Genomic DNA, 27798 nt, shown 5'->3' on the forward strand with positions numbered 1-27798 from the left:
CACACTTTTGATGTTATGACACACACACACGCTTTTGATGTTATGACAGACACACACACACAGGTCTTTGATGTGACAGACACACACACACTTTTGATGTTATGACAGACACACACACACTTTTGATGTTATGACAGACACACACACACGCTTTTGATGTTATGACAGACACACACACACGCTTTTGATGTTATGACACACACACAGGTCTTTGTTGTGACAGACACACACACAGGTCTTTGTTGTGACAGACACACACACAGGTCTTTGTTGTGACAGACACACACACAGGTCTTTGTTGTGACAGACACACACACAGGTCTTTGATGTTATGACATAAAATCAGTGTAATAAATGAAGGAAAGTGGTGAAAACACTGAGAAATAAAATTTTGAGGTTTGAAGAGGGAACACACACAGGTCTTTTTTTGATCATGACAGGAAACACACACACAAACCACCATACGCTTTTCTCCATTATCTATCTAACCCACACACACTTTTCTCTCTCTCCAGACACTATCTAACCCTCCTTTGATGTTATGACACTCTCCAGGTCTTTATCTAACAGACACACACAGGTCTTCCATTGTGACAGACCCTCCACACAGGTCTTTGTTCTCCAGACACATCTAACAGGTCTTTGATGTTATGACATAAAATCAGTGTAATAAATGAAGGAAAGTGGTGAAAACACTGAGAAATAAAATGGAGGATTGAAGAGGGAACATGGAGGGTGACTTTCTTTTTTTCTTCTCATGACAGGAAAGTTAACACACACAAACCTACCATACTCTTCTCTCTCCATTACTCTATCTAACCCTCCTCTCTACCTCTCTCTCTCTCTCTCTCCATTACTCTATCTAACCCTCCTCTCTACCTCTCTCTCTCTCTCTCCATTACTCTATCTAACCCTCCTCTCTACCTCTCTCTCTCTCTCTCCATTACTCTATCTAACCCTCTCTCTCTCTCTCTCTCCATTACTCTATCTAACCCTCCTCTCTACCTCTCTCTCTCCATTACTCTATCTAACCCTCCTCTCTACCTCTCTCTCTCCATTACTCTATCTAACCCTCCTCTCTACCTCTCTCTCTCTCCATTACTCTATCTAACCCTCCTCTCTACCTCTCTCTCTCCATTACTCTATCTAACCCTCCTCTCTACCTCTCTCTCTCCATTACTCTATCTAACCCTCCTCTCTACCTCTCTCTCTCCATTACTCTATCTAACCCTCCTCTCTACCTCTCTCTCTCTCAGGGTGAATCTCAATTGCGTCATCGTCACGTCCTCTCATCTCCAAAACCTATTGGATGAGAAAGTCAGAGGTCCCTCCCCTCTGACCGTCTCTTGAGAATCTCTCTATCCATCACTCCCTCTCTTTCCCTCACTCTCTCTCTTTCACCAGACCCCTGTGAGTTTGGCAGTACTATTGGGGTCAGTAAGGTCCTCTTGGTAAGAGTGTGTGATCTGATCAGATCAACGTCAACAGTGAAGAGGCGACTCCGGGATGCTGGCCTTCTAGGCAGAGTTCCTCTGTCCAGTATGTGTGTTATTTGCCCATCTTAATCTTTTATTTTTATTGGCCAGTCTGAGATATGGCTTTTTCTTTGCAACTCTGCCTAGAAGGCCAGCATCCTGGAGTCGACCTCTTCACTGTTGACGTTGAGACTGGTTTTTGCAGGTACTATTTAATGAAGCTGCCAGTTGAGGAATTGTGAGGCGTCTGTTTCTCAAACTAGACACTCTAATGTACTTGTCCTCTTGCTCAGTTGTGCAACGGGGCCTCCCACTCTTTCTATTCTGGTTAGAGACAGTTAACACTGTTCTGTGAAGGGAGTAGTACACAGCGTTGTATGAGATCTTCAGTTTCTTTGCAATTTCTCACATGGAATAGCCTTCATTTATCAGAACAAGAATAGACTGATGAGTCTCAGAAGAAAGTTTTTTGTTTCTGGCCATTTTGAGCCTGTAATCGAACCCACAAATGCTGATTCTCCAGATACTCAACTAGTCTAAATAAGGCCAGTTTTATTGCTTCTTTAATCAGAACAACAGTTATCAGCTGTACTAACATACTTGCAAAAGGGTTTTCTAATGATCAATTAGCCTTTTAAAGTTATAAACTTGGATTAGCTAACACAATGTGCCATTGGAACACAGGAGTGATGGTTGCTGATAATGGGCCTCTGTACGTCTATGTAGATATTACATTTAAAATCAACCGTTTCCAGCTACAAGTCATTTACAAAATTAACAATGTCTACACTGTACTAACAACAAATGTTCCCACAATGTCTACACTGTACTAACAACAAATGTTCCCACAATGTCTACACTGTACTAACAACAAATGTTCCCACAATGTCTACACTGTACTAACAACAAATGTTCCCACAATGTCTATACTGTACTAACAACAAATGTTCCCACAATGTCTATACTGTACTAACAACAAATGTTCCCACAATGTCTATACTGTACTAACAACAAATGTTCCCACAATGTCTATACTGTACTAACAACAAATGTTCCCACAATGTCTATACTGTACTAACAACAAATGTTCCCACAATGTCTACACTGTACTAACAACAAATGTTCCCACAATGTCTACACTGTACTAACAACAAATGTTCCCACAATGTCTACACTGTACTAACAACAAATGTTCCCACAATGTCTACACTGTACTAACAACAAATGTTCCCACAATGTCTACACTGTACTAACAACAAATGTTCCCACAATGTCTACACTGTACTAACAACAAATGTTCCCACAATGTCTACACTGTACTAACAACAAATGTTCCCACAACTTTTTTTAAAAACACGGTCCCGTAAGAGTCTCATTAGGACATTATCAAACGTTTTTCATATGAACGTTTCAGTGATGTGCAATTAGTGTTTTCCAAGAGATCATTCTCTTTAATGCCAAACAAAACTTCCCCAGAAAGTGGTTACCGTGTTTCTCAGACTTTTAAATAAGAATGATCTGGACACGTTTCATTGGAACGTTGCGAGAACATTCATGTGTCCAGTTTTTTGTAGGTTTGCCAAGTTCTCCGAATATGTCCATTCTAAACATGCAGGACAAATCTGATAAGAACTACTGTAATCCACACTCAACCAAGTCTCGCCAACATTTACTCTCTGATTATAACCTCATTGACGACTGGCGAGCACATCATTCTAAATCAGAAGAGTACACTTTCTACTCAAACATGCAGAAATCATTCTCACAAATCGATTTCATAATATTATCTACATCTCTATTTTATTTAATTAAGAAAATAGAGATGTAACATATGAGCTTGTCGGACCACCGCGCTTACTACTGCCAACTTCAACATGTTTTTAATCTCCTAAAAAACGAGCCATAAAATGAAGGAGCTTTAATGTTTCCTCACTGGAAAAATACAACTTTCTGTGAACAACTTGAAACTGAATTTTTGAATTTATAATTATTAACAAGAACTCAGTCCATATGATCCTATGGTTTATGATATGATATGATTTTATGGGGTGCAATTAAAGGGATAAAAAAAAAATGTTTCTCAACTTCATGTTCATCATCTCCAGCACCAATATCAGCATACAGTATATATGGAAAGGATGAATATGAAGTAGAACATTTTTTTGAAATGTCCCTTTAAAGAATTTATTCAAAACGATTACAACATCTGGACTGAATAAATCACAGTTAAATAAGATATCAGAAATTGAAAAAGGTTTAGAGCATTCTGGATGAACACTTTTTTACAGACCAGGCAGCGACTACTCTCTTCAAAGTCAAGACAGAACTACATTTATTGATAAGACAGAGAGCAGTAGTTTTTTGCCATCCAAAATGTGAGACTCAACCATTACATCCATGGTAATCAACCCAGTTGTCTACTGGCTAACAAGCTTTGCAGTAATGATCAATTAGCGGATATTGCAACTGTTGAACCAAGTGAATTACTATCAGAAACCAAATGATTCAACCCTGACCTTAGAGAGCCGTTTTATTTCTCTATTTGGTTAGGTCAGGGTGCGATGTGGGGTGGGCATTCTATGTTTTCTGTTTCTATGTTTTGGCCGGGTTTGGTTCTAAATCAGGGACAGCTGTCTATCGTTGTCTCTGATTGGGAATCATACTTAGGCAGCCTGTTTTGCCACCTTAGTTGTGGGTAGTTGTCTTCGTTTGATGCAGGATACGGAGCGTCACGGTTGTGTTTGTTGGTCCCAGTCTAAATAAAGAGTACGCTCACCACGCTGCACCTTGGTCCCAGTCTAAATAAAGAGTACGCTCACCACGCTGCACCTTGGTCCCAGTCTAAATAAAGAGTACGCTCACCACGCTGCACCTTGGTCCCAGTCTAAATAAAGAGTATGCTCACCACGCTGCACCTTGGTCCTAGTCTAAATAAAGAGTCAGCTCACCACGCTGCACATTGGTCCCAGTCTAAATAAAGAGTATGCTCACCACGCTGCACCTTGGTCCCAGTCTAAATAAAGAGTATGCTCACCACGCTGCACCTTGGTCCCAGTCTAAATAAAGAGTACGCTCACCACGCTGCACCTTGGTCCCAGTCTAAATAAAGAGTACGCTCACCACGCTGCACCTTGGTCCCAGTCTAAATAAAGAGTACGCTCACCACGCTGCACCTTGGTCCCAGTCTAAATAAAGAGTACGCTCACCACGCTGCACCTTGGTCCCAGTCTAAATTAAGAGTACGCTCACCACGCTGCACCTTGGTCCCAGTCTAAATAAAGAGTATGCTCACCACGCTAAACCTTGGTGCCAGTCTAAATAAAGAATACGCTCACCACACTGCACCTTGGTCCCAGTCTAAATAAAGAGTACGCTCACCATGCTGCACCTTGGTCCCAGTCTAAATAAAGAGTACGCTCACCACGCTGCACCTTGGTCCCAGTCTAAATAAAGAGTACGCTCACCACGCTGCACCTTGGTCCCAGTCTAAATAAAGAGTACGCTCACCACGCTGCACCTTGGTCCCAGTCTAAATAAAGAGTACGCTCACCATGCTGCACCTTGGTGCCAGTCTAAATAAAGAGTACGCTCACCACGCTGCACCTTGGTCCCAGTCTAAATAAGGAGTACGCTCACCACGCTAAACCTTGGTCCCAGTCTAAATAAAGAGTACACTCACCATGCTGCACCTTGGTCCGGTCATCTCACTGACGATGTTCGTGACACAACCAAAGATGAGTTCCACCGTTACTTCAACTGATTAACACAGCTGTTCATTTGTAAGGGATGTAAATACAGCACAAACATAGCTTTTATTGAAGGATGCCACACAGTGCTCTTATCTCTATATTTGATAAACACAGATATTTAACTTTTTTAAATTTTAATTTATTCTGTCGTTCCGTCTCTAAACTTACTTCCGTCTGGACCAAAGCGGGTTTGTTAAAAAACGATTCTCTTGGTTGGGAAGGAAGGAGGGAAGGAAGGAAGGGTGGAGACTCATTTATTTTGTCTTCTTCTGTTTATATATTGAATGTATTATCACTTAAACTCTCTCTGCATTTCTTACTGTTTTTCTTTTCCTTTTGAGTGGCAGCCTACGGTACATGTTTTATAAACGTATCATTTGAAATGGATAATCTATCTTCAACAATGGATAATGTACCTTTTAATGTACCTTCAACAATGGATAATGTACCTTTTAATGTACCTTCAACAATGGATAATGTACCTTTAACAATGGATAATGTACCTTTTAATGTACCTTTAACAATGGATAATGTACCTTTTAATGTACCTTTAACAATGGATAATGTACCTTCAACAATGGATAATGTACCTTCAACAATGGACAATGTACCTTTTAATGTACCTTTAACAATGGATAATGTACCTTTATCAATGGATAATGTACCTTTTAATGTACCTTTAACAATGGATAATGTACCTTCAACAATGGACAATGTACCTTTTAATGTACCTTTAACAATGGATAATGTACCTTTATCAATGGATAATGTACCTTTTAATGTACCTTCAACAATGGATAATGTACCTTTTAATGTACCTTCAACAATGGATAATGTACCTTTAACAATGGATAATGTACCTTTTAATGTACCTTTAACAATGGATAATCTACCTTCAACAATGGATAATGTACCTTTTAATGTACCTTCAACAATGGATAATGTACCTTCAACAATGGATAATGTACCTTTTAATGTACCTTCAACAATGGATAATGTACCTTTTAATGTACCTTCAACAATGGATAATGTACCTTCAACAATGGACAATGTACCTTTTAATGTACCTTTAACAATGGATAATGTACCTTTTAATGTACCTTTAACAATGGATAAGTATTTAGTTCATGTTTGTGTTTTATTTGTCTGTGACTGTTCACCTACCTTGGGCTCTGGGTAGGTGAACTTCTGCCATTTTGAACCGGTTTATGTTTCTGAAGGCACAGAGAGCAAATCAAATCCACTTTTGGTACCCCTGGCTAATCGTATGGCTCAGATAGTGGTGTGTCCGTGGTGACGTAGCACGACATAAAAGAAAGCTACAGCAAAGATGATACTGTGAGATTTCAAAACGTTTAAAACCACGACTAGAGAGACTGTCAACGAATACAGTAAAGAACTGCTGTTTCAAAATGTTTAAAACCACGACTAGAGAGACTGTCAACGAATACAGTAAAGAACTGCTGTTTCAAAACGTTTAAAACCACGACTAGAGAGACTGTCAACGAATACAGTAAAGAACTGCTGTTTCAAAACGTTTAAAACCACGACTAGAGAGACTGTCAACGAATACAGTAAAGAACTGCTGTTTCAAAACATTTAAAACCACGACTAGAGAGACTGTCACAACGAATACAGTAAATAGCTGCTGTTTCAAAACGTTTAAAACCACGACTAGAGAGACTGTCAACGAATACAGTAAAGAACTGCTGTTTCAAAACGTTTAAAACCACGACTAGAGAGACTGTCAACGAATACAGTAAAGAACTGCTGTTTCAAAATGTTTAAAACCACGACTAGAGAGACTGTCAACGAATACAGTAAAGAACTGCTGTTTCAAAACGTTTAAAACCACGTTTAAAACTAGAGAGACTGTCAACGAATACAGTAAAGAGCTGCTGTTTCAAAACGTTTAAAACCACGACTAGAGAGACTGTCAACGAATACAGTAAAGAGCTGCTGTTTCAAAATGTTTAAAACCACGACTAGAGAGACTGTCAACGAATACAGTAAAGAGCTGCTGTTTCAAAATGTTTAAAACCACGACTAGAGAGACTGTCAACGAATACAGTAAAGAGCTGCTGTTTCAAAACGTTTAAAACCACGACTAGAGAGACTGTCAACGAATACAGTAAAGAGCTGCTGTTTCAAAACGTTTAAAACCACGACTAGAGAGACTGTCAACGAATACAGTAAAGAACTGCTGTTTCAAAACGTTTAAAACCACGACTAGAGAGACTGTCAACGAATACAGTAAAGAGCTGCTGTTTCAAAACGTTTAAAACCACGACTAGAGAGACTGTCAACGAATACAGTAAAGAGCTGCTGTTTCAAAACATTTAAAACCACGACTAGAGAGACTGTCAACGAATACAGCAAAGAGCTGCTGTTTCAAAACGTTTAAAACCACGACTAGAGAGACTGTCAACGAATACAGTAAAGAACTGCTGTTTCAAAATGTTTAAAACCACGACTAGAGAGAGACTGTCAACGAATACAGTAAAGAACTGCTGTTTCAAAACGTTTAAAACCACGACTAGAGAGACTGTCAAAGAATACAGTAAAGAACTGCTGTTTCAAAACGTTTAAAACCACGACTAGAGAGACTGTCAACGAATACAGTAAAGAACTGCCGTTTCAAAACGTTTAAAACCATGACTAGAGAGACTGTCAACGAATACAGTAAAGAGCTGCTGTTTCAAAATGTTTAAAACCACGACTAGAGAGACTGTCAACGAATACAGTAAAGAGCTGCCGTTTCAAAATGTTTAAAACCACGACTAGAGAGACTGTCACAACGAATACAGTAAAGAACTGCTGTTTCAAAATGTTTAAAACCACGACTAGAGAGAGACTGTCAACGAATACAGTAAAGAGCTGCCGTTTCAAAATGTTTAAAACCACGACTAGAGAGACTGTCACAACGAATACAGTAAAGAACTGCTGTTTCAAAATGTTTAAAACCACGACTAGAGAGACTGTCAACGAATACAGTAAAGAACTGCTGTTTCAAAACGTTTAAAACCACGACTAGAGAGACTGTCAACGAATAGAGCAAAGAGCTGCTGTTTCAAAACGTTTAAAACCACGACTAGAGAGACTGTCAACGAATAGAGCAAAGAGCTGCTGTGTTTATGAGTGACTTGATGCTCTTACTCAGCCTTGTCAACACTTTGCATTCAACACTTTTATAAGCCATAAAATGCACGTTCTTCCTATTTCCACTCAGCGCTACAACAAGCAGTGCAGCAGTAATGACTACGTCGTTGTTGTTATGATTAGCGGCCTGGGTCTTCGGTAATATCGAGGAATATTTCACTTTCTCTGTTCATAGGAGTAACAACATTAATTTGTTCATGAGGCATAAATAATGTGGTTCGACACTGAGTTTTGCCATCACCATGAAGAGAGGACCTGCATGTACAGTAGCCACGTGTGCACATTTTTGTTAATATCCTTTGCTAGTTAGTGAGTTATTAGCCCAGTTATAGATCATTTGTAGTCAGCAATAGGGGAGGGTTGCTTCCTACAAGAGTACAACATGTAGACATTTCTCGACATACTTGAAAACCCAGTCAGGTAAAGATGTTTGTTTTGTCTTAAAGGGGCAGTGTTGTATTTTGAGACACCTTTGAATAAGCCAAGTAGCCAATAGGCAGAGGGGAGTATAATGTGTCTGATTCTCTGTAATAATGGTATGGGAATAATAATGCATTTTATTTTGTAAAGTGTCTTGCGTCAAACAACACAACACCATGACCAGTCACCTCCTTGTCTGAAGCAGAAGTGGATGAACAGGTTCATGTCAAGCCCTGCAATACCACACATTAGCTGCTACTGTAGGCTGGTATACCAGGCTGATGCTCTCTCTAGTTCTGTCCCGACCGAGCCCCCCCCATATTACACATGTCGAAATACAGCAACCACCACAATATTGAAATTATTCACACCAGGACAGGGCAGGTCAAAAACATTTGCTCCAGATAATATTTTAGTTTGTGGTGGTAATGTCTCATTGTCTCAACTGTATCGAATGCGCGCTTCCGAGTCAGTTCCAGAACGCGGGTATAAATGGTTGGAGCGCGTCCCCGCTACGTCTTTGTCAGTCAATCAGTGTTGTATATTTAGCGAGTTTTCAGACCCCTCCAGCGACTTTTGTTGGTAAAAGAGGTTAGCAGCTACTGTTCAGGTTGCCATTGGGGAGTTTTGCCAACGGTTCGAGAGTTTCTATGGTTTTGATAGCATTTAGAGAGTTTTCCCACAGAAAATTCTGCCGCAAACGAGAGTTGGAGAAGCTGTCTGTGCAACGGAAGTTACCGCAACAGCGCACAGGCAGAGAAGCGCCTGGGGAGGGGACGGAAAACGCTCCGTCGGGGACTGCAGCGGTGCCACAGCAAGGCAGGTTGGTGCTGTGACGTCGTCGCGTCAACTGAAAAACGTTAAATAAAAACACCGCTGTCTGTCACGCGGTCCGGTAGACAGCGGAGAGAGAGGGCTTGAACAGGGGGACCATGATGGTGATACCGTGGCTGCTTCTCCTTGAGATGGGCTTATACGCCAGTTCTTTCGTGTGTGGAATAGTCACGGCATCTTCTCTCACTATCGTACAGGTAAGAATATAACTTTGACTTCTTAAGTTAACTTTGCTGACAGTTTGTAATGTTGACCGATGTTTTGACTCGCAGTCTGCTTTGGACAAAGTTTATGTCGCAGTTGCACAATTTTAGCTTTGATTGACTTTCTAAGTCGACATTTCTTTATTGGAATCACCTGACGGGCTAAATCATTTCACTGGGGGAATGTTAGGCCTTAACTCTGGTATGTTTTATGAAGCGTCTGTACACAGTAGCTAACTTTTTTTTTTTATCGCAGTAGAAAATACCTTTGGTAGAATACGGAGTTTTTCCTTAACTTCCTATAAGTCTTAACCAAATAGTTAGTTTGACAAGTGGCGGCCAAAAAGCACGCTACTTCGATACAGCTACGACCGGAAGTGACTTTTTTTCGTTGAAGGCTTGGAGAGCGTTTTCCATAATGCTTTTCCTAAACCATAATCGAATTATCTTTAACCTGCTGCCTTAATTATCCTAACCTGCTGCGAAAACGTTACTGCCAGTCGTAGGTTTATCGAAGTGCCGTGTTTTTAGGGTTAATCATTGGGTTAAATCACACTTCCCTACGAAAACAAAGTGAAAGTACAGTTTGTTCTCTACAATGGCAGGTTGAGAGTGAGAAATAAAATGGAAACTGTCCAGACTTGCCTAATGACTGATCAATGCTCCCCCCCAAAACAGTGACGCTCATAAAGTTCAGGAAAACACTTGTGACTCAATTCTTTCGACCAAACAAGACCATTATGGGGATTATTAGTTCAAATTCAACAGACATGTTCGCAACGTTTACCCGACAATACAGCTGCCATCTCGCTCTCAAACTAGGCTACTTTCATAGTTTTACCCATTCATAACCCAGGCCTACTGTAACGGACCAGGAAGTGTAGCTAAAGATTGTGACTGGGTCGTCAAAGCTTCTATACCCACAAAACACATCCATTTAAAAAAAATGTATTTGCTTTGTCTTCTTTTGGGGGGGGGGGTTACAGGTACAATATCCATGTCAATTTACACTTAGTTTTTACCACATGTACCCACCAAAAGAAGAGGGAAATCATCATATTGATCACAGGATGTTGTATGGAAAGAAAAGAGGAACAAACTAGAGGTGGGGATTGCACTTCTTAAAATGAGATTTAAACCTTAAAGTGAAACTAAACCGCTAGCCTCTATTTGGGGTGTTTCTCCAGTCTCCCTCTATTTGGGGTGTTTCTCCAGTCTCCCTCTATTTGGGGTGTTTCTCCAGTCTCCCTCTATTTGGGGTGTTTCTCCAGTCTCCCTCTATTTGGGGTGTTTCTCCAGTCTCCCTCTATTTGGGGTGTTTCTCCAGTCTCCCTCTATTTGGGGTGTTTCTCCAGTCTCCCTCTATTTGGGGTGTGCCTCCAGTCTCCCTACATAATTATGAGTAATGAGCGGGTGTATAACATAGTATTAGTCACATGCAACAGGTATTCGGACCTTTACAGTGAAATGCTTCCTTACGAGCCCCAAATCAACAATGCACTATAAAAAAATATATGTATAAGAGAGAAAAGTAACAAGGAATTAAAGAGCAGCACGAAATAACTATAGCGAGACTATAAACAGGAGGTACCGATACAGAGTCAATGTGGAGACTATATACAGGGGGTACTGGTACAGAGTTAATGTGGAGACTATATACAGGGGGTACTGGTACAGAGTTAATGTGGAGACTATATACAGGGGGTACTGGTAGAGTTAATGTGGAGACTATATACAGGGGGGGGGGTATTACGGTACAGAGTTAATGTGGAGACTATAATGCAAATAGTCTGGGTAACCATTTGACTAGATGTTCAGCGGTCTTATGTCTTGGGGGTAGAAGCTGTTTAGAAGCCTCTTGGACCTAGACTTGGAGCTCTGGTACCGCTTGTCATGCGGTAGCAGAGAGAACAGCCTTTGACCTGGGTGACTGGAGTCTACCCTCTGTAGTGCCTTGCGGTCGGAGGCCGGGCAGTTTCCATACCAAGCAGTGATGCAACCAGTCAGGATGCTCTCGATGGTGCAGCTGTAGAACCTTTTTAGGATCGGAGGGCCCATGTCAAATATTATCAGTCTCCAGAGGGGGAATAGGTTTTGTCGTGCCCTCTTCACAACTGTCTTGGTGTGCTTGGACCATGTTAGTTTGTTGGTGATGTGGACACCATGGAACTTGAAGCTCTCAACCTGCTCAACCTGCCTGTCGATGAGAATGGGGGTGTGCTCTGTCCTCTTTTTCCTGTAGTCCACAGTCATCTCCTTTGTCTTGATCACGTTGAGCGAGAGGTTGTTGTCCTGGCACCACACTGTCAGGTCTCTGACCTCCTCCCTAGGCTGTCTCGTCATTGTCGGTGTTCAGGCCTACCACTGTTGTGTCATCTGCAAACTTAATGAGGGTGTTTGAGTCGTGCCTGGCTGTGCAGTCGTGAGTGAACAGGGAGTACAGGAGGTCTCTGAGCACGCACCCCTGAGGGGCCCCAGTGTTGAGGATCAGCGTGGCGGATGTGTTGTTACCTACCCTTACCACCTGGGGACGGCCTGTCAGGAAGTCCAGGATCCAGCTGCAGAGGGAGGTGGTTAGTCACAGGGTCCTTAGCTTTTTGATGAGCTTTGAAGGCACTATGGTGTTGAATGCTGAGCTGTAGTCAATGAATAGCATTCTCACATAGGTGTTCCTTTTGTCCAAGTGGGAAGGGCAGTGTGGAGTGCAATAGAGATGGCATCTGTGGATCTGTTGGGGCGGTATGCAAATTAAGGTTGGTCTATGGTTTCTGGGATAATGGTGTTTATGTGCACTTCATGGCTACAGATGTGATTGCTACAGGTCGGTAGTCATTTAGGCAGGTTACCTTTGTGTTCTTGGGCACAGGGACTATGGTGGTCTGCTTGAAACATGTTGGTATTACAGACTCAGACAGTGAGAGGTTGAAAATGTCAGTGAAGACACTTGCAAGTTGATCAGCGCATGCTCGCAGTACACATCCTGGTAATCCGTCTGACCCTGCTGCCTTGTGAATGTTGACCTGTTTAAAGGTCTTACTCTAATCGGCTGTGGCGAGCGTGATCAGTCTTCCGGAACAGCTGGTGCTCTCATGCATGTTTCCGTGTTATTTGCATCAAAGCGAGCGTAGAAGTAGTTTAGTTCGTCTGGAAGGCTCGTGTCACTGGGCAGCTCTCGGCTGTGCTTCCCTTTGTAGTCTGTAATGGTTTGCAAGCCCTGCCACATCCGACGAGCCTCAGAGCCGGTTGTTGTACGATTCGATCTTAGTCCTGTATTGATACTATGCCTGTTTGATGGTTCGTCGGAGGGCATAGCGGGATTTCTTAGAAGCTTCCGTGTTAGTTCCGTTCCTTGAAAGCGGCAGCTCTACCCTTTAGCTCAGTGAGGATGCTGCCTGTAATCCATGCATTCTGGTTGGGGTATGTACGTACGATCACTGTGGGGACGACATCATTGATGAGCTTACTGATGAAGCTAGTGACTGATATGGTGTACTCCTCAATGCCCTCGGATGAATCCCAGAACATACTCCAGTCTGTGCTAGCAAAACAGTCCTTACACCTGCTTCATCTGACCACTTTTTTTTATAGACAGTCATTGGTGCTTCCTGCTTTAATTTTTGCAGGAATCAGAAGGATAGAATTATGGTCAGATTTGCCAGAGGGAGAGCTTTGTGTATATGTGTGAAGTATAGGTGGTCCAGAGTTTAAAATAAAAAAATGTTTTCCTCTGGTTGCACATTTCTGCTATCTTTTATTTCCGTGCATGAAACATGGGATCATCACTTCACCTGTTGTGTTCAGTGTTCAGTGTTCAGTGTTCAGTGTATGTCATACAATACCACCACAGCATACTGCTGTGTAAAATCACTTCGGTTTCCAGCGCAAATAAACATTTGTCATGAATACAAGTCATGTCTACTTATTTGCTATATTGACAGACTAATCTACTGTTTTATTGAAACGCGTTTGATTTTTCAACAAATTTAAAGTTTATATGATACAGTAGCTAGCTACTAAAGACATTTCATGAATATCTGAAATGAATGGATCAATAAGTTGAAGTCAACACTTTATTGCTTTCTGATGCAGCTGGAAACAGTTAGTCACTTGTCAGTACATTTGTAAAAAATGATATAAAACATGGTTATATAGATATGTACAACAGCTAGCAATATCTAGACATTTGTGCAGTTGTGAGCATACTAGACATTCTATAATTACACTACAACATCAGTCTAACTGAATATGAATGTATAGTTGGTTCCAGAATGTTCCAGGCAGGTTCCAGAATGTTCTTTAGCTGGTGAACCTCATCTTGTTGGCCAATGGCTGCTGGTCTGTGGCTGCTGGCCAGTGGCTGCTTGCCAATGGCTGCTGGTCTGTGGCTGCTTGCCAATGGCTGCTGGTCTGTGGCTGCTGGCCAATGGCTGCTGGTCTGGCAGAACTTTTTTTATTTTGCTCCTTTGCACCCCAGTATCTCTACTTGCACATCTATCACTCCAGTGTTTATATGTTAAATTGTAATTATTTCACCACTACGGCCTATTAATTTCCTTACCTCCCTAATCTTAATTAATTTGCATGCACTGTATATAGACTTTTTATATTGTGTTATTGACTGTATGTTTGTTTATTCCACGTGTAACTCTGTGTTTGTCGCTTTGCTTTATCTTGGCCAGGTCACCGTTATAAATGAGAACTTGTTCTCAACTGGCCAACCTGGTGAAAAAAAAAAAAATTGACTTCATGATCTTGGTTCCAGAATGTTCTTCAGCTGGTGAACCTCACTCATCTTGTTGGCCAATGGCATTTGGTCTGGCAGAACTTCATGAGCTCCATGACATTGGACTCTTAGACTAGACACTTTGGCTCTTGCCAGCCCCAGTCTTTTCCTCTTCAGAGTCAGATGGTGAGCTTGAGTTCCCAGCAGAAAGCTTTCATCCAATAAGGTCTACAGCATCTCTACTACATAAAGCTGGTGTCAAGGTCAGCAGCAGGATAAATCTGTAGGACAAACACCAGTCAGTGGTTAACCAGCATTTTACTACTTTGTCCCCATCAATACACACGTAGTTTAGTAGGATGGAGGCTCTATAGCTGTATGGATCTGTAACTACTACAGTTTAGTAGGATGGAGGCTCTATAGCTGTATGGATCTGTAACTACTACAGTGTAGTTTAGTAGGATGGAGGCTCTATAGCTGTATGGATCTGTAACTGCTACAGTGTAGTTTAGTAGGATGGAGGCTCTATAGCTGTATGGATCTGTAACTGCTACAGTGTAGTTTAGTAGGATGGAGGCTCTATAGCTGTATGGATCTGTAACTGCTACAGTGTAGTTTAGTAGGATGGAGGCTCTATAGCTGTATGGATCTGTAACTGCTACAGTGTAGTTTAGTAGGATGGAGGCTCTATAGCTGTATGGATCTGTTACTACTACAGTTTAGTAGGATGGAGGCTCTATAGCTGTATGGATCTGTAACTACTACAGTGTAGTTTAGTAGGATGGAGGCTCTATAGCTGTATGGATCTGTAACTACTACAGTGTAGTTTAGTAGGATGGAGGCTCTATAGCTGTATGGATCTGTAACTACTACAGTGTAGTTTAGTAGGATGGAGGCTCTATAGCTGTATGGATCTGTTACTACTACAGTGTAGTTTAGTAGGATGACCTTCTTGATCCAAATCAGTCAGGTTTCAAGACTAGTCATTCAACTGAGACAGTTTAGTAGGATGGAGCGCTCCGCACTGCTAAAGCTAACTCTAGCTGTATGGATCTGCTCTCATAGTTTAGTAGGATGGACCTATGGCTGCCTACAGTGTAGTTTACTGTGAACCATCAGATCCTCCTACTCCACCCTCTTAGTAGGATGGGCTCTATAGCTGTATGGATCTGTTACTACCACAGTGTAGTTTAGTAGGATGGAGGCTCTATAGCTGTATGGTCGTTACTCCTACCAGGTATGGCTAGTGTAGTTTAGTAGGATGGCGAGAATCTGTCTCCTCACCACGCGCTCTCACCATGGTGTCACTACCCCAGGGTTTGTAGGATGGAGGCTCTCTAGCTGTATGGATCTGCTATACTACCAAGTCAGTTTAGTCTGTCATGGAGGCTCTATAGCTGTATGGATCTGTTACTACTACATGTAGTTTAGTAGGATGGACACACAATTATATCTGTATGGATCTGTTCCTCCTACAGTGAGTTTAGTAGGATGGTGGCTCTATAGCTGTCTGCATGTCTGGCAGACAGTGTCAGTTTAGTAGGATGGAGGCTCACCACCTGTATGGATCTGAACCTCAGTGTAGTTTAGTAGGATGGAGGCTCTATAGCTGGATCTTCCTCCAGTGGTTTAGTAGGATGCCCTTCCATGATCTCGCCATCACGGTTTAGTAGGACAACTCCATTGTGGATCTGTAACTCCCAGAGTAGTTTAAGGAAGGCTCTATAGCGTGGATCTGTTACAACACCCTGACGTTCTCAACTATGGATCACTCACAGTGTAGTTTAGTAGGATCTCGTATCCTGTATGGTTCATGCTCTACAACATCCGTAGTTTAGTAGGATGGAGGCTCTATAGCTGTATGGATCTGTTACTACTACAGTGTAGTTTAGTAGGATGGAGGCTCTATAGCTCCAGGCACTTGTGGAGGTCATCTCCCGTCTTGATTAGGATGCAACTCTATAGCTGTATGGCTGGGCTCCCTGCAGTGTAGCCATTAAACCTATAGCAACTGTAACACTCCAGAGTAGGATGGAGCCCTCTAGGTGTTGGATCCTTCCCAAGTTTAGTAGGATGGAGGCTCCTATAGCTGTATGGACTGTTACTACTACAGTGTAGTTTAGTAGGATCCGCTACAAGACCATGGATGCTCGTAACTACTACGGAGTTTAGTAGGATGGAGGCTCTATAGCTGTATGCACCTCAGTACCTCCAGGCTCTGATGGAGGCCCTACACTGTATGGATCAAGGGCACTGCAGTGTAGTTTAGTCTGGGCCTAGCTGGATCTGTCCCTACCACTGAGTTTAGTAGGATGGAGGCTCAGCTGTAAAACTGTTCACTGCTCAGTGTAGTTTAGTGGATGGAACAAGCTGTATGGATCTCCTCAGTAGGACGCTGTATGGATCTGTAACTACAGTGTAGTTTAGTAGGATGGAGGCTCACCTATAGCTGTATGGATCTGACTACTACAGTGTCTTAGTAGGATGGAGGAATACCTATGGATAGGTTACTACTACAGTGTAGTTTAGTAATGGAGGCTTCTACCCCTATGGATCTACAACAGTGTAGTTTTAGGATGGAGGCAAGCTGTATGGATCTGTAACTACCACTGTAGTTTAGTAGGATGGAGGCTCTATGCTGTAATTTGTACAGTGTAGTTTCTAGGATGGAGGCTCTAGCTAAATGGATCTGTAACTACTACAGTGTAGTTTAGTAGGATGGAGACTCTATAGCTGTATGGATCTGTCACTACTACAGTGTAGTTTAGTAGGATGGAGGCTCTATAGCTGTATGGATCTGTTACTACTACAGTTTAGTAGGATGGAGACTCTATAGCTGTATGGATCTGTTACTACTACAGTGTAGTTTAGTAGGATGGAGACTCTATAGCTGTATGGATCTGTCACTACTACAGTGTAGTTTAGTAGGATGGAGGCTCTATAGCTGTATGGATCTGTTACTACTACAGTTTAGTAGGATGGAGGCTCTATAGCTGTATGGATCTGTTACTACTACAGTGTAGTTTAGTAGGATGGAGACTCTATAGCTGTATGGATCTGTCACTACTACAGTGTAGTTTAGTAGGATGGAGGCTCATATAGCTGTATGGATCTGTCACTACTACAGTGTAGTTTAGTAGGATGGAGGCTCTATAGCTGTGGATCTGTTACTACTACAGTGTAGTTTAGTAGGATGGAGGCTCTATAGCTGTATGGATCTGTTACTACTACAGTGTAGTTTAGTAGGATGGAGGCTCTATAGCTGTATGGATCTGTTACTACTACAGTTTAGTAGGATGGAGGCTCTATAGCTGTATGGATCTGTTACTACTACAGTTTAGTAGGATGGAGGCTCTATAGCTGTATGGATCTGTTACTACTACAGTTTAGTAGGATGGAGGCTCTATAGCTGTATGGATCTGTTACTACTACAGTGTAGTTTAGTAGGATGGAGGCTCTATAGCTGTATGGATCTGTTACTACTACAGTGTAGTTTAGTAGGATGGAGGCTCTATAGCTGTATGGATCTGTAACTGCTACAGTGTAGTTTAGTAGGATGGAGGCTCTATAGCTGTATGGATCTGTAACTACTACAGTGTAGTTTAGTAGGATGGAGGCTCTATAGCTGTATGGATCTGTTACTACTACAGTTTAGTAGGATGGAGGCTCTATAGCTGTATGGATCTGTTACTACTACAGTGTAGTTTAGTAGGATGAAGGCTCTATAGCTGTATGGATCTGTAACTGCTACAGTTTAGTTTAGTAGGATGAAGGCTGTATGGATCTGTAACTACTACAGTGTAGTTTAGTAGGATGGAGGCTCTATAGCTGTATGGATCTGTTACTACTACAGTGTAGTTTAGTAGGATGGAGGCTCTATAGCTGTATGGATCTGTAACTACTACAGTTTAGTAGGATGGAGTTTAGCTGTATAGGATGGAGGCTCTATAGCTGTATGGATCTGTAACTACTACAGTGTAGTTTAGTAGGATGGAGGCTCTATAGCTGTATGGATCTGTTACTACTACAGTGTAGTTTAGTAGGATGGAGGCTCTATAGCTGTATGGATCTGTTACTACTACAGTGTAGTTTAGTAGGATGGAGGCTCTTTAGCTGTATGGATCTGTAACTACTACAGTGTAGTTTAGTAGGATGGAGGCTCTATAGCTGTATGGATCTGTTACTACTACAGTGTAGTTTAGTAGGATGGAGGCTCTATAGCTGTATGGATCTGTAACTACTACAGTGTAGTTTAGTAGGATGGAGGCTCTATAGCTGTATGGATCTGTAACTACTACAGTGTAGTTTAGTAGGATGGAGGCTCTATAGCTGTATGGATCTGTTACTACTACAGTGTAGTTTAGTAGGATGGAGGCTCTATAGCTGTATGGATCTGTAACTGCTACAGTGTAGTTTAGTAGGATGGAGGCTCTATAGCTGTATGGATTTGTAACTGCTACAGTTTAGTAGGATGGAGGCTCTATAGCTGTATGGATCTGTTACTACTACAGTGTAGTTTAGTAGGATGGAGGCTCTATAGCTGTATGGATCTGTAACTGCTACAGTTTAGTAGGATGGAGGCTCTATAGCTGTATGGATCTGTTACTACTACGTTGTAGTTTAGTAGGATGGAGGCTCTATAGCTGTATGGATCTGTAACTGCTACAGTTTAGTAGGATGGAGGCTCTATAGCTGTATGGATCTGTTACTACTACAGTGTAGTTTAGTAGGATGGAGGCTCTATAGCTGTATGGATCTGTAACTGCTACAGTTTAGTAGGATGAAGGCTCTATAGCTGTATGGATCTGCAACAGTAAGTGTTTGTTTTTTAAATATTAAAACCCCAAAATGATTTTGCGCTTATTATTGACGTTTCTAAACATTTTAAAACAGCTTTGGGATTGTAGTTCAAATAAGCCAGTTGTGGGCGAAGTGAATGTCTGAAAACTTGAAGGCAGAATGCTGGCAACAGTTTCAAAGCTAATTTATGCCTCGCTCCAGTATATTTATTTACTCAACGTGGACTCATGGAAATATTTAGCAAAGGTGACTTACACTAGTTCGTAGTGCTGAGCTTGATGTTGATTATATCGCTGCAGATGTTGATGGGATTAGAAGAACACAGGCCAGTCACATTAGCCTCTGCGGTAGTTAGCTAGGTCGCTAAGTTGGCTACGTCCGTACCTCTGCTCAACTTCTTGATACGGTAATTGATGACATGACTGTGCTTGCTCGTAGTTTGTACAGCTAGGTACTGAGCACCACACTGGGACTAAAACGTAACAGTTGTTGTCTACACAAAAATAAACGGTTATTCACAAGCTGATGTTCTATGAACGAGTGGCTGGTCCAGTGAGTGACGTTAGCTACCTGTTGACACCCTCCTCGACAGGGGGCGGTACTACATCCTGAAGTCGCTATGAATTCTGGATATTGTGGTTTGCTGACAACCAGGAAATGTAAATGGCCTGTTTCTAAAGTGGAGATGCAGAAGCTGAGTGTCGTCAGGAAATACATTTAAAAAAAACGTTTAGACATGTTAATAATGTATATATGTATATGTGTATATATATGTATATATATATATGTGTATATATATATAAAATCGTATGCCTAAAACCAAAAAGCATTTTATTTTTGCAAATTCTGACTTTGTTGCAGTGTAATTTCTTTGGGGGAACTCTGTTAGAATCCTAAAATACACCATGTGCAATTATTCAATGTTTGTGCATCAGCAGTTTTTGTTATGTCAGTCACTGATAGTCAGTCAATTAGCCCATGTCAGCAAACAAATATGATGTTGCTAAGTTATCTAAACTCATTATCATGGTCTAATTACCGGCCGGGGTGTGTGTGTGTGAGTGAGGTGATCCCATTTGTTAGTCTCACCCAAATATAAACTTTTTCACAGCTATGCAGGTAGACTACTAATGAGCTTAACCAATGCGGATGCTCTCTCTTTCCAGGGTAGTTTCGGGGGGCTCTGTATGCTCTATGGAACGGTGAACCACAACTCTTCATCAGGCACCATATTGGTCCAGACCTCCAGCTCTCCTTCTCTCTGTTACTTTGTCTCTGCTATCTCAGTGTGTGTAGCAGTGTTCTGCTTCTCTATATCACTGTACTGGATATATACGTGCTGCCTGGATGGAGGGGTTAACAGGTAAGTGTGAATGGGGGAAGGGGGGTTTGTGTGTGTCTGGGAGAGAGGGGGGCTGTGTGTGTCTGGGAGAGAGGGGGCGTGTGTGTTACGGGTTTGTTTGTGTGTGTACATATGGTATTTTACATGACTCATTGGTGGGTGTGACACAGTCCTATGAGACTTTCGGAGTGTGTGTGTCTGGGGGGTGTCTGAGAGAGAGAGGGGGGTGTCTGAGAGAGGGGGTAGGGGGGGTGTCTGTGTGTGTCAAGACGTTTTAAAACCATCCATTTAACGACATGCGGCTCCTTCAGGAAAGTATTCAGACCCTTTGGCTTTTTCCACATTTTGTTACGTTACAACCTTATTGTAAAATGGATTAAATGTATAAAACATCCTCTACTCATAATACCACATAATAACAAAGCAAAAACAGATTGTTTGAAATTTGTGCAAATTTATGGCAAATAAATAAACAGACCTTATTTACTTAAGTATTCAGACCGTTTGATATGAGACACGAAATTGAGCTCAGAAGCATCCTGTTTCCATTGATCATCGTTGAGATGTTTCTACAACTTGATTGGAGTCCACCTGTGGTAAATTCAATTGATTGGACATGATTTGGAAAGGCACACAGCTGTCTATATAAGGTCCCACAGTTGACAGTGCATGTCAGAGCAGAAACCAAGCCATGAGGTTGAAGGAATTGTCCGTAGAGCTCAGAGACAGGATTGTGTCGAGGCACAGATCTGGGGAAGGGTAAAAAAAAAAAAATTCTGCAGCATTTAAGGTCCCCAAGAACAGTGGCCTTCATCATTCTTAAATGTAATACGTTTTGAACCACCAAGACTCTTCCTAGAGCTGGCCCCCTGGCCAAACTGAGCAATCGGTAGAGAAGGGCCTTGGTCAGGGAGGTGACCAAGAACCTGATGGTCAGTCTGACAGAGCTCCAGAGTTCCTCTGTGGAGATGAGAGAACCTTCCAGAAGGACAACCATCTCTGCTGCACTCCACCAACCAGGTCTTTATGGTAGAGTGGCCAGACGGAAGCCACTCCTCAGTAAAAGGCACATGACAACCCGCTTGGAGTTTGCCAGAGAGACATCTAAAGGACTCTCAGACCATGAGAAACAAGGTTCTCTGTTCTGATGAAACTACGATTGAACTCTTTGGCCTGAATGCCAAGCGTCACATCTGGAGGAAACCTGGCACCATCCCTACGATGAAGCATGGTGGTGGCAGCATCATGCTGTGGGGATGTTTTTCAGCAGCAGGGACTGGGAGACTAGTCAGGATCGAGGGGAAAGATGAACGGCACAAAGTACAAAGATGCTTAATGAAAACCTGCTCAGGACCTCAGACTGGGGCGACGGTTCACCTTCCAACAGGACAAAGACCCTAAACGCACAGCCGAGACAAGGCAGGAGTGGCTTCGGGACAAGTCTCTGAATGTCCTTGAGTGGCCCAGCCAGAGCCCGGACTTGAACCCGATCAAACATCTCTGGAGAGACTTGTTAATAGCTGTGCAGCGATTCTCCCCATCCAACCTGACAGCTTGAGAGGATCTGCAGAGAAGAATGGGAGAAACTCTCCAAATACAGGTGTGCCAAGCTTGTAGCATCATACTCAAGAAGACTCAAGGCTGTAATCGCTGCCAAAGGTGCTTCAACAAAGTACTGAGTAAAGGGTCTGAATACTTATGTAAATGTAATGGTCCAGTTTATCTTTAATACATTTGCTAGAATGTCTAAACTTGATTTTTTTTTTTTTTTTTTGGGGTATTTTGTCATTATGGTATTGTGATGTCATTGTATTGTGCAGATTATGGGGTATTGGATGTCATTATGGTGTATTGTGATGTCATTATGGGGTATTGTGTGCAGATTGGGGGGGTCTGATTTGAATAATTTCTAGAATAAGGCTGTAATGTGTTTAAAGGGTCTGAGTGTTTCGAAGACACGGTTCAGAGTCGCTATCAGTCATACTGTCTATCTAACCTTATGACCTGTGTGTGTGTGTGTTTCCAGAGGGCGTCTATGACTGAATCTGACCGTGTCTATCTAACCTTATGACCTGTGTGTGTGTGTGTTTCAGAGGGCGTCTATGACTGAATCTGACCGTGTCTGTCATGACCTGTGATGTTCACGTTTCCAGAAACCATTCTATCCAGAATTAAACAGACCGCAATGTCTATCTAACCTTATGACCTGTGTGTGTATGTTTCCAGAGAGCGTCTATGGCTGAACATGACCCTGGTGGTGTGTGGCCTGTTTCTGTTGTTCCTCCAGGTGACGGGCTGTGTGAATCTGAAGTGTCTATCTAAGAGACTCTCTGTGTGATCTGTCCAGACGCTGTCCCCAACGTCACCAGGTATCAAACCATGACCTGTGTGTGTAGATACACAACTATCTGCAGTGACTTGTCTTCATGTTATGATCTGTGTGTTACTGACACTACAAATAGAGGGGAAAATAAACTAAATGTTACCGTGATCTGAGATGAATATGAATATGGGGTAGACTTTACCGGGAAAATGTTATTGATCATGAGATGAATAGAACAGGGGTAGACTTTACCGGGAAAATGTTATTGATCATGAGACTAATAGAACAGGGGTAGACTTTACATTTAAGTGTGTTTAGCGTGGACGCTCTTATCCAGGGCGACTTACAAATTGGTGCATTCACCTTATGACATCCAGTGGAACAGTCACTTTACAATAGTGCATCTAAATCTTTTAAGGGGGTGAGAAGGATGACTTTTATCCTATCTAGGTATTCCTTTACCTTTAGAGGGGAAAATAAAAAATGTTATTGATCATGAGATGAATAGAACAGGGGTAGACTTTACCGGGAAAATGTTATTGATCATGAGATGAATAGAACAGGGGTAGACTTTACCGGGAAAATGTTATTGATCATGAGACTAACAGAACAGGGGTAGACTTTACATTTAAGTCATTTAGCAGACGCTCTTATCCAGAGCGACTTACAAATTGGTGCATTCACCTTATGACATCCAGTGGAACAGCCACTTTACAATAGTGCATCTAAATCTTTTAAGGGGGGGGGGGTGAGAAGGATAACTTTATCCTATCCTAGGTATTCCTTTACCTTTACCGGGAAAATGTTATTGATCATGAGATGAATAGAACAGGGGTAGACTTTACCGGGAAAATGTTATTGATCATGAGACGAATAGAACAGGGGTAGACTTTACCGGGAAAATGTTACGACCAAGCTTTATCCCAACAATACAAAATAAAATAAGAAATAGTAACACAATAAAATAACAATTTGTAAGTCGCTCTGGATAAGAGCGTCTGCTAAATGACTTGTATGTAAATGTAATGTAACAATAACGAGGCTAAATACAAGGAGTAGCAGTACTGAGTCAATATGTAGTGGTATTGAGGCTAAATACAAGGAGTAGCAGTACTGAGTCAATATGTAGTGGTACTGAGGCTAAATATTGATCATGAGTAGCAGTACTGAGGCTATATGTAGTGGTACCGAAAATGTTATTGCTAAATAGAAGGAGTAGCAGTACTGAGTCAATATGTAGTGGTACTGAGGCTAATTACAAAAGTAGCAGTACTGAGTCAATATGTAGTGGTACTGAGGCTAATTACAAGGAGTAGTAAGTACTGAGTCTATATGTAGTGGTACTGAGGCTAAATACAAGGAGTAGCAGTACTGAGTCTATATGTAGTGGTACTGAGGCTAAATACAAGGAGTAGCAGTACTGAGTCAATATGTAGTGGTACTGAGGCTAAATACAAGGAGTAGCAGTACTGAGTCAATATGTAGTGGTACTGAGGCTAAATACAAGGAGTAGCAGTACTGAGTCAATATGTAGTGGTACTGAGGCTAAATACAAGGAGTAGCAGTACTGAGTCTATATGTAGTGGTACTGAGGCTAAATACAAGGAGTAGCAGTACTGAGTCAATATGTAGTGGTACTGAGGCTAAATACAAGGAGTAGCAGTACTGAGTCAATATGTAGTGGTACTGAGGCTAAATACAAGGAGTAGCAGTACTGAGTCTATATGTAGTGGTACTGAGGCTAAATACAAGGAGTAGCAGTACTGAGGCAATATGTAGTGGTACTGAGGCTATATGTAGGGGTACCAGGTGGTAATGAGGCTATATTTAGGGGTACCAGGTGGTAATGAGGCTATATGTAGGGGTACCAGGTGGTAATGAGGCTATATGTAGGGGTACCAGGTGGTAATGAGGCTATATGTAGGGGTACCAGGTGGTAATGAGGCTATATGTAGGGGTACCAGGTGGTAATGAGGCTATATGTAGGGGTACCAGGTGGTAATGAGGCTATATGTAGGGGTACCAGGTGGTAATGAGGCTATATGTAGGGGTACCAGGTGGTAATGAGTTCTGTAGGGGTACCAGGTGGTAATGAGGCTATATTCTGGTACCAGGTGGTAATGAGGCTATATGTAGGGGTACCAGGTGGTCTGAGGAAGGGGTGTGGTGAATGAGGCTGCATATGTACTACCAGGTGGTGAATGAGGCTAGTCTAGGGGACCTGGTAATGAGGCTATATGTAGGGGAACGCAGTGGTACACTGAGACTATATGTACAGGTCTGGGGTCCAGTATTGAACAGAGGCTATACACTGGGCTATATGTAGGGGTACCAGGTGGTACAGGTCTGGGGTCAGTATTAACAGAGTTATACACTGGTAATGAGGACTGTACAGGTCTGGGGTCAGTATGGTAACAGAGTTATACACTGGACTGTACAGGTCTGAGTCAGTATTAACAGAGTTATACACTGGAACTGTACAGGTCTGGGTTTCAGTATTAACAGCAGTTATCCCACTAGACTGTACAGGTCTGGACCTGGCTCAGTATTAACAGAGTTCTACACTGGACTGTACAGGTCTGGGGTCAGTATTAACAGAGTTATACACTGGACTGTACAGGTCTGGGGTCAGTATTAACAGAGTTATACACTGCACTGTACAGGTCTGGGGTCAGGATAAACAGGAAGTTAACTCTCCCCTTCTACTCTCTCCCTCTCTCCCTCCCTTCTACTCTATCTCTCCCTCCCTTCTACTCTATCTCTCCCTCCCTTCTACTCTATCTCTCTCTCTCCCTCCCTCCCTTCTACTCTATCTCTCTCTCTCCCTCCCTCCCTTCTACTCTATCTCTCTCTCCCTCCCTTCTACTCTATCTCTCTCTCTCCCTCCCTCCCTTCTACTCTATCTCTCCCTCCCTTCTACTCTATCTCTCCCTCCCTTCTACTCTCTATCTCTCCCTCCCTTCTACTCTCTATCTCTCCCTCCCTTCTACTCTCTATCTCTCCCTCCCTTCTACTCTATCTCTCCCTCCCTTCTACTCTATCTCTCCCTCCCTTCTACTCTATCTCTCCCTCCCTTCTACTCTCTATCTCTCCCTCCCTTCTACTCTCTCTCTCTCACCTCCCTTCTATCTCTCTCTCTCTCCCTCCCTCTCTCTCTCTCTCTCTCCCTCTCCCTCTCCTCTCCCTCTCCCTTCTCTCTCCTCTCTCTCTCCTCTCTTGATTTTTTTTTTTTTGTCTCTCTCTCTCTCCTCCCTTCTCTCTCTCTCTCTGTCTCTCCCTTCTCTGTCTCTCTCTCCTCTGTCTCTCTCTCTCTCTCTCTCTCTCTCTCTCCCTCTCTCTCTCTCTCTCTCTCTCTCCCTCCCTTCTCTCTCTCTCTCTCTCTCTCTCTCCCTCCCTTCTACTCTCTCTCTCTCTCTCTCTCTCTCTCTCCCTTCTCTCTCTCTCTCTCTCTCTGTCTGTCTCCCTCTCTCTCTGTCTGTCTCTCTCTCTCCCTCTGTCTCTCTCTCTCTCTCTCTCTCTCTCTCCCTCCCTTCTGACTCTCTCTCTCTCTCTCTCTCTGTCTCTCTCTCTGTCTCTCTCTCTCTCTCTCTGTCTCTCTCTCTTCTCTCTCTCTCTCTCTCTCTCTCTGTCTCTCTTCTCTCTCTCTCTCTCTGTCTCTCTCCCTCTCTCTCTCTCTCTCTCTCTCTCTCCTCTCTCTCTCTCTCTCTCTCTCTCTCTCTCTCTCTCTCCCTCCCTTCTACTCTCTCTCTCTCCCTCCCTTCTACTCTCTCCAGACAGCAGTGTGGGTGAACTTCTTTTTCTGGATTCTGATTGGCATACTGGTGGTGATACAGAGAGGCCAAGGGTCAGATTCCAGAATGATGACACCCTCTGAGACCGAACGTCTTTTCCCAGGCCAGGCCCAGCAGCAGTGACTCATAACCGTCTCGCCGTACGACCTGTTGGCGAGGCGCTCAAACACACACACACACACACACACACACACACACACATATATCTAACACTCCGCACACTCCTCACTGTTTGACCTGTAAGAGAATGAATGAACCGTGTGTGTGTGAGGCTGTGTAGGTCTCTCACACAGTCACTCGTCTACAGCTGTTCCTGGGCTCGGTGTGTGTGTGGACCTCTGGGTACTGCAGCCTAGTGAAGCAGAGATGGTCTACACTGGAATAAAGGATATTAGATAAGGTAACATGTAACGTCACTGTCCACCTTGTTTTGAGACAGTGTAACTGAGAACAATTCATGTACCTTTTTGTGAAGCTCTTATACATTTCTCTGTTTTCCCTCCATCCCTGTCTTCTGGGGCGGCAGGGTAGCCTAGTGGTTAGAGCGTTGGAAGGTTGTGAGTTCAAACCCCCGAGCTGACAAGGTAAAAAAAATCTGTCGTTCTGCCCCTGAACAGGCAGTTAACCCACTGTTCCCAGGCCGTCATTGAAAATAAGAATTTGTTCTTAACTGACTTGCCTAATTAAATAAAGGTTAAAAAAAAAAAAATCCATAGTCCTTCAGTTATTGTATTTAGGGAGAGAGGTAGGTGTGTGTGTGTGAGTGAGACTGGCTTACAGGGACATCAATTGTCTCAGATAATGTCTGTGTGTGTCCATTCAGGACCACAGACAAACCAAGTCACAGTCGGCATTGTCACACTGTCCTACGCAAAAAAAATTAAGATTCCTTCCTGTCTATTAAGAAGCCATTTTGTTACATAATTTCCTTTCTGCCTGCAATTATTTGTACTTATTTTTATGAATATTGAAAAGCAAA

The 27798-nt window shown here is 42.5% G+C and overlaps 2 protein-coding genes across 10 annotated transcripts in view; both read left to right on the top strand.

The window, feature by feature from the left end:
• Positions 1–727, top strand: part of prox3 (prospero homeobox 3) — an 11629-nt gene extending 10902 nt beyond the window's left edge. For 2 of the 9 annotated variants that reach the window (XM_052497812.1, XM_052497810.1), the window contains exons 6-7: positions 80–291; positions 639–727. The gene's annotated coding sequence lies outside the window, so the exon portion shown is untranslated. Of the gene's footprint in view, positions 1–79; positions 320–638 lie in introns of all 9 variants that reach the window. The other 7 variants (XM_052497813.1, XM_052497814.1, XM_052497816.1 and 4 more) reach the window with 5 other exon arrangements.
• Positions 728–9310: 8583 nt separating this feature from the next.
• tmem179ba (transmembrane protein 179Ba) lies at positions 9311–27067 on the top strand. The gene is made up of 5 exons (XM_052495706.1): positions 9311–9834; positions 20530–20726; positions 22932–23017; positions 25649–25698; positions 26802–27067. The coding sequence occupies exons 1-5, from the start codon at positions 9736–9738 to the stop codon at positions 26940–26942; spliced, it is 573 nt and encodes a 190-aa protein (XP_052351666.1). The 5' UTR covers positions 9311–9735; the 3' UTR covers positions 26943–27067.
• Positions 27068–27798: the final 731 nt, after the last annotated feature.

The sequence above is a fragment of the Oncorhynchus keta genome, chromosome 35, assembly GCF_023373465.1.
Source record: "Oncorhynchus keta strain PuntledgeMale-10-30-2019 chromosome 35, Oket_V2, whole genome shotgun sequence".
Classification (NCBI taxonomy): domain Eukaryota; kingdom Metazoa; phylum Chordata; class Actinopteri; order Salmoniformes; family Salmonidae; genus Oncorhynchus; species Oncorhynchus keta.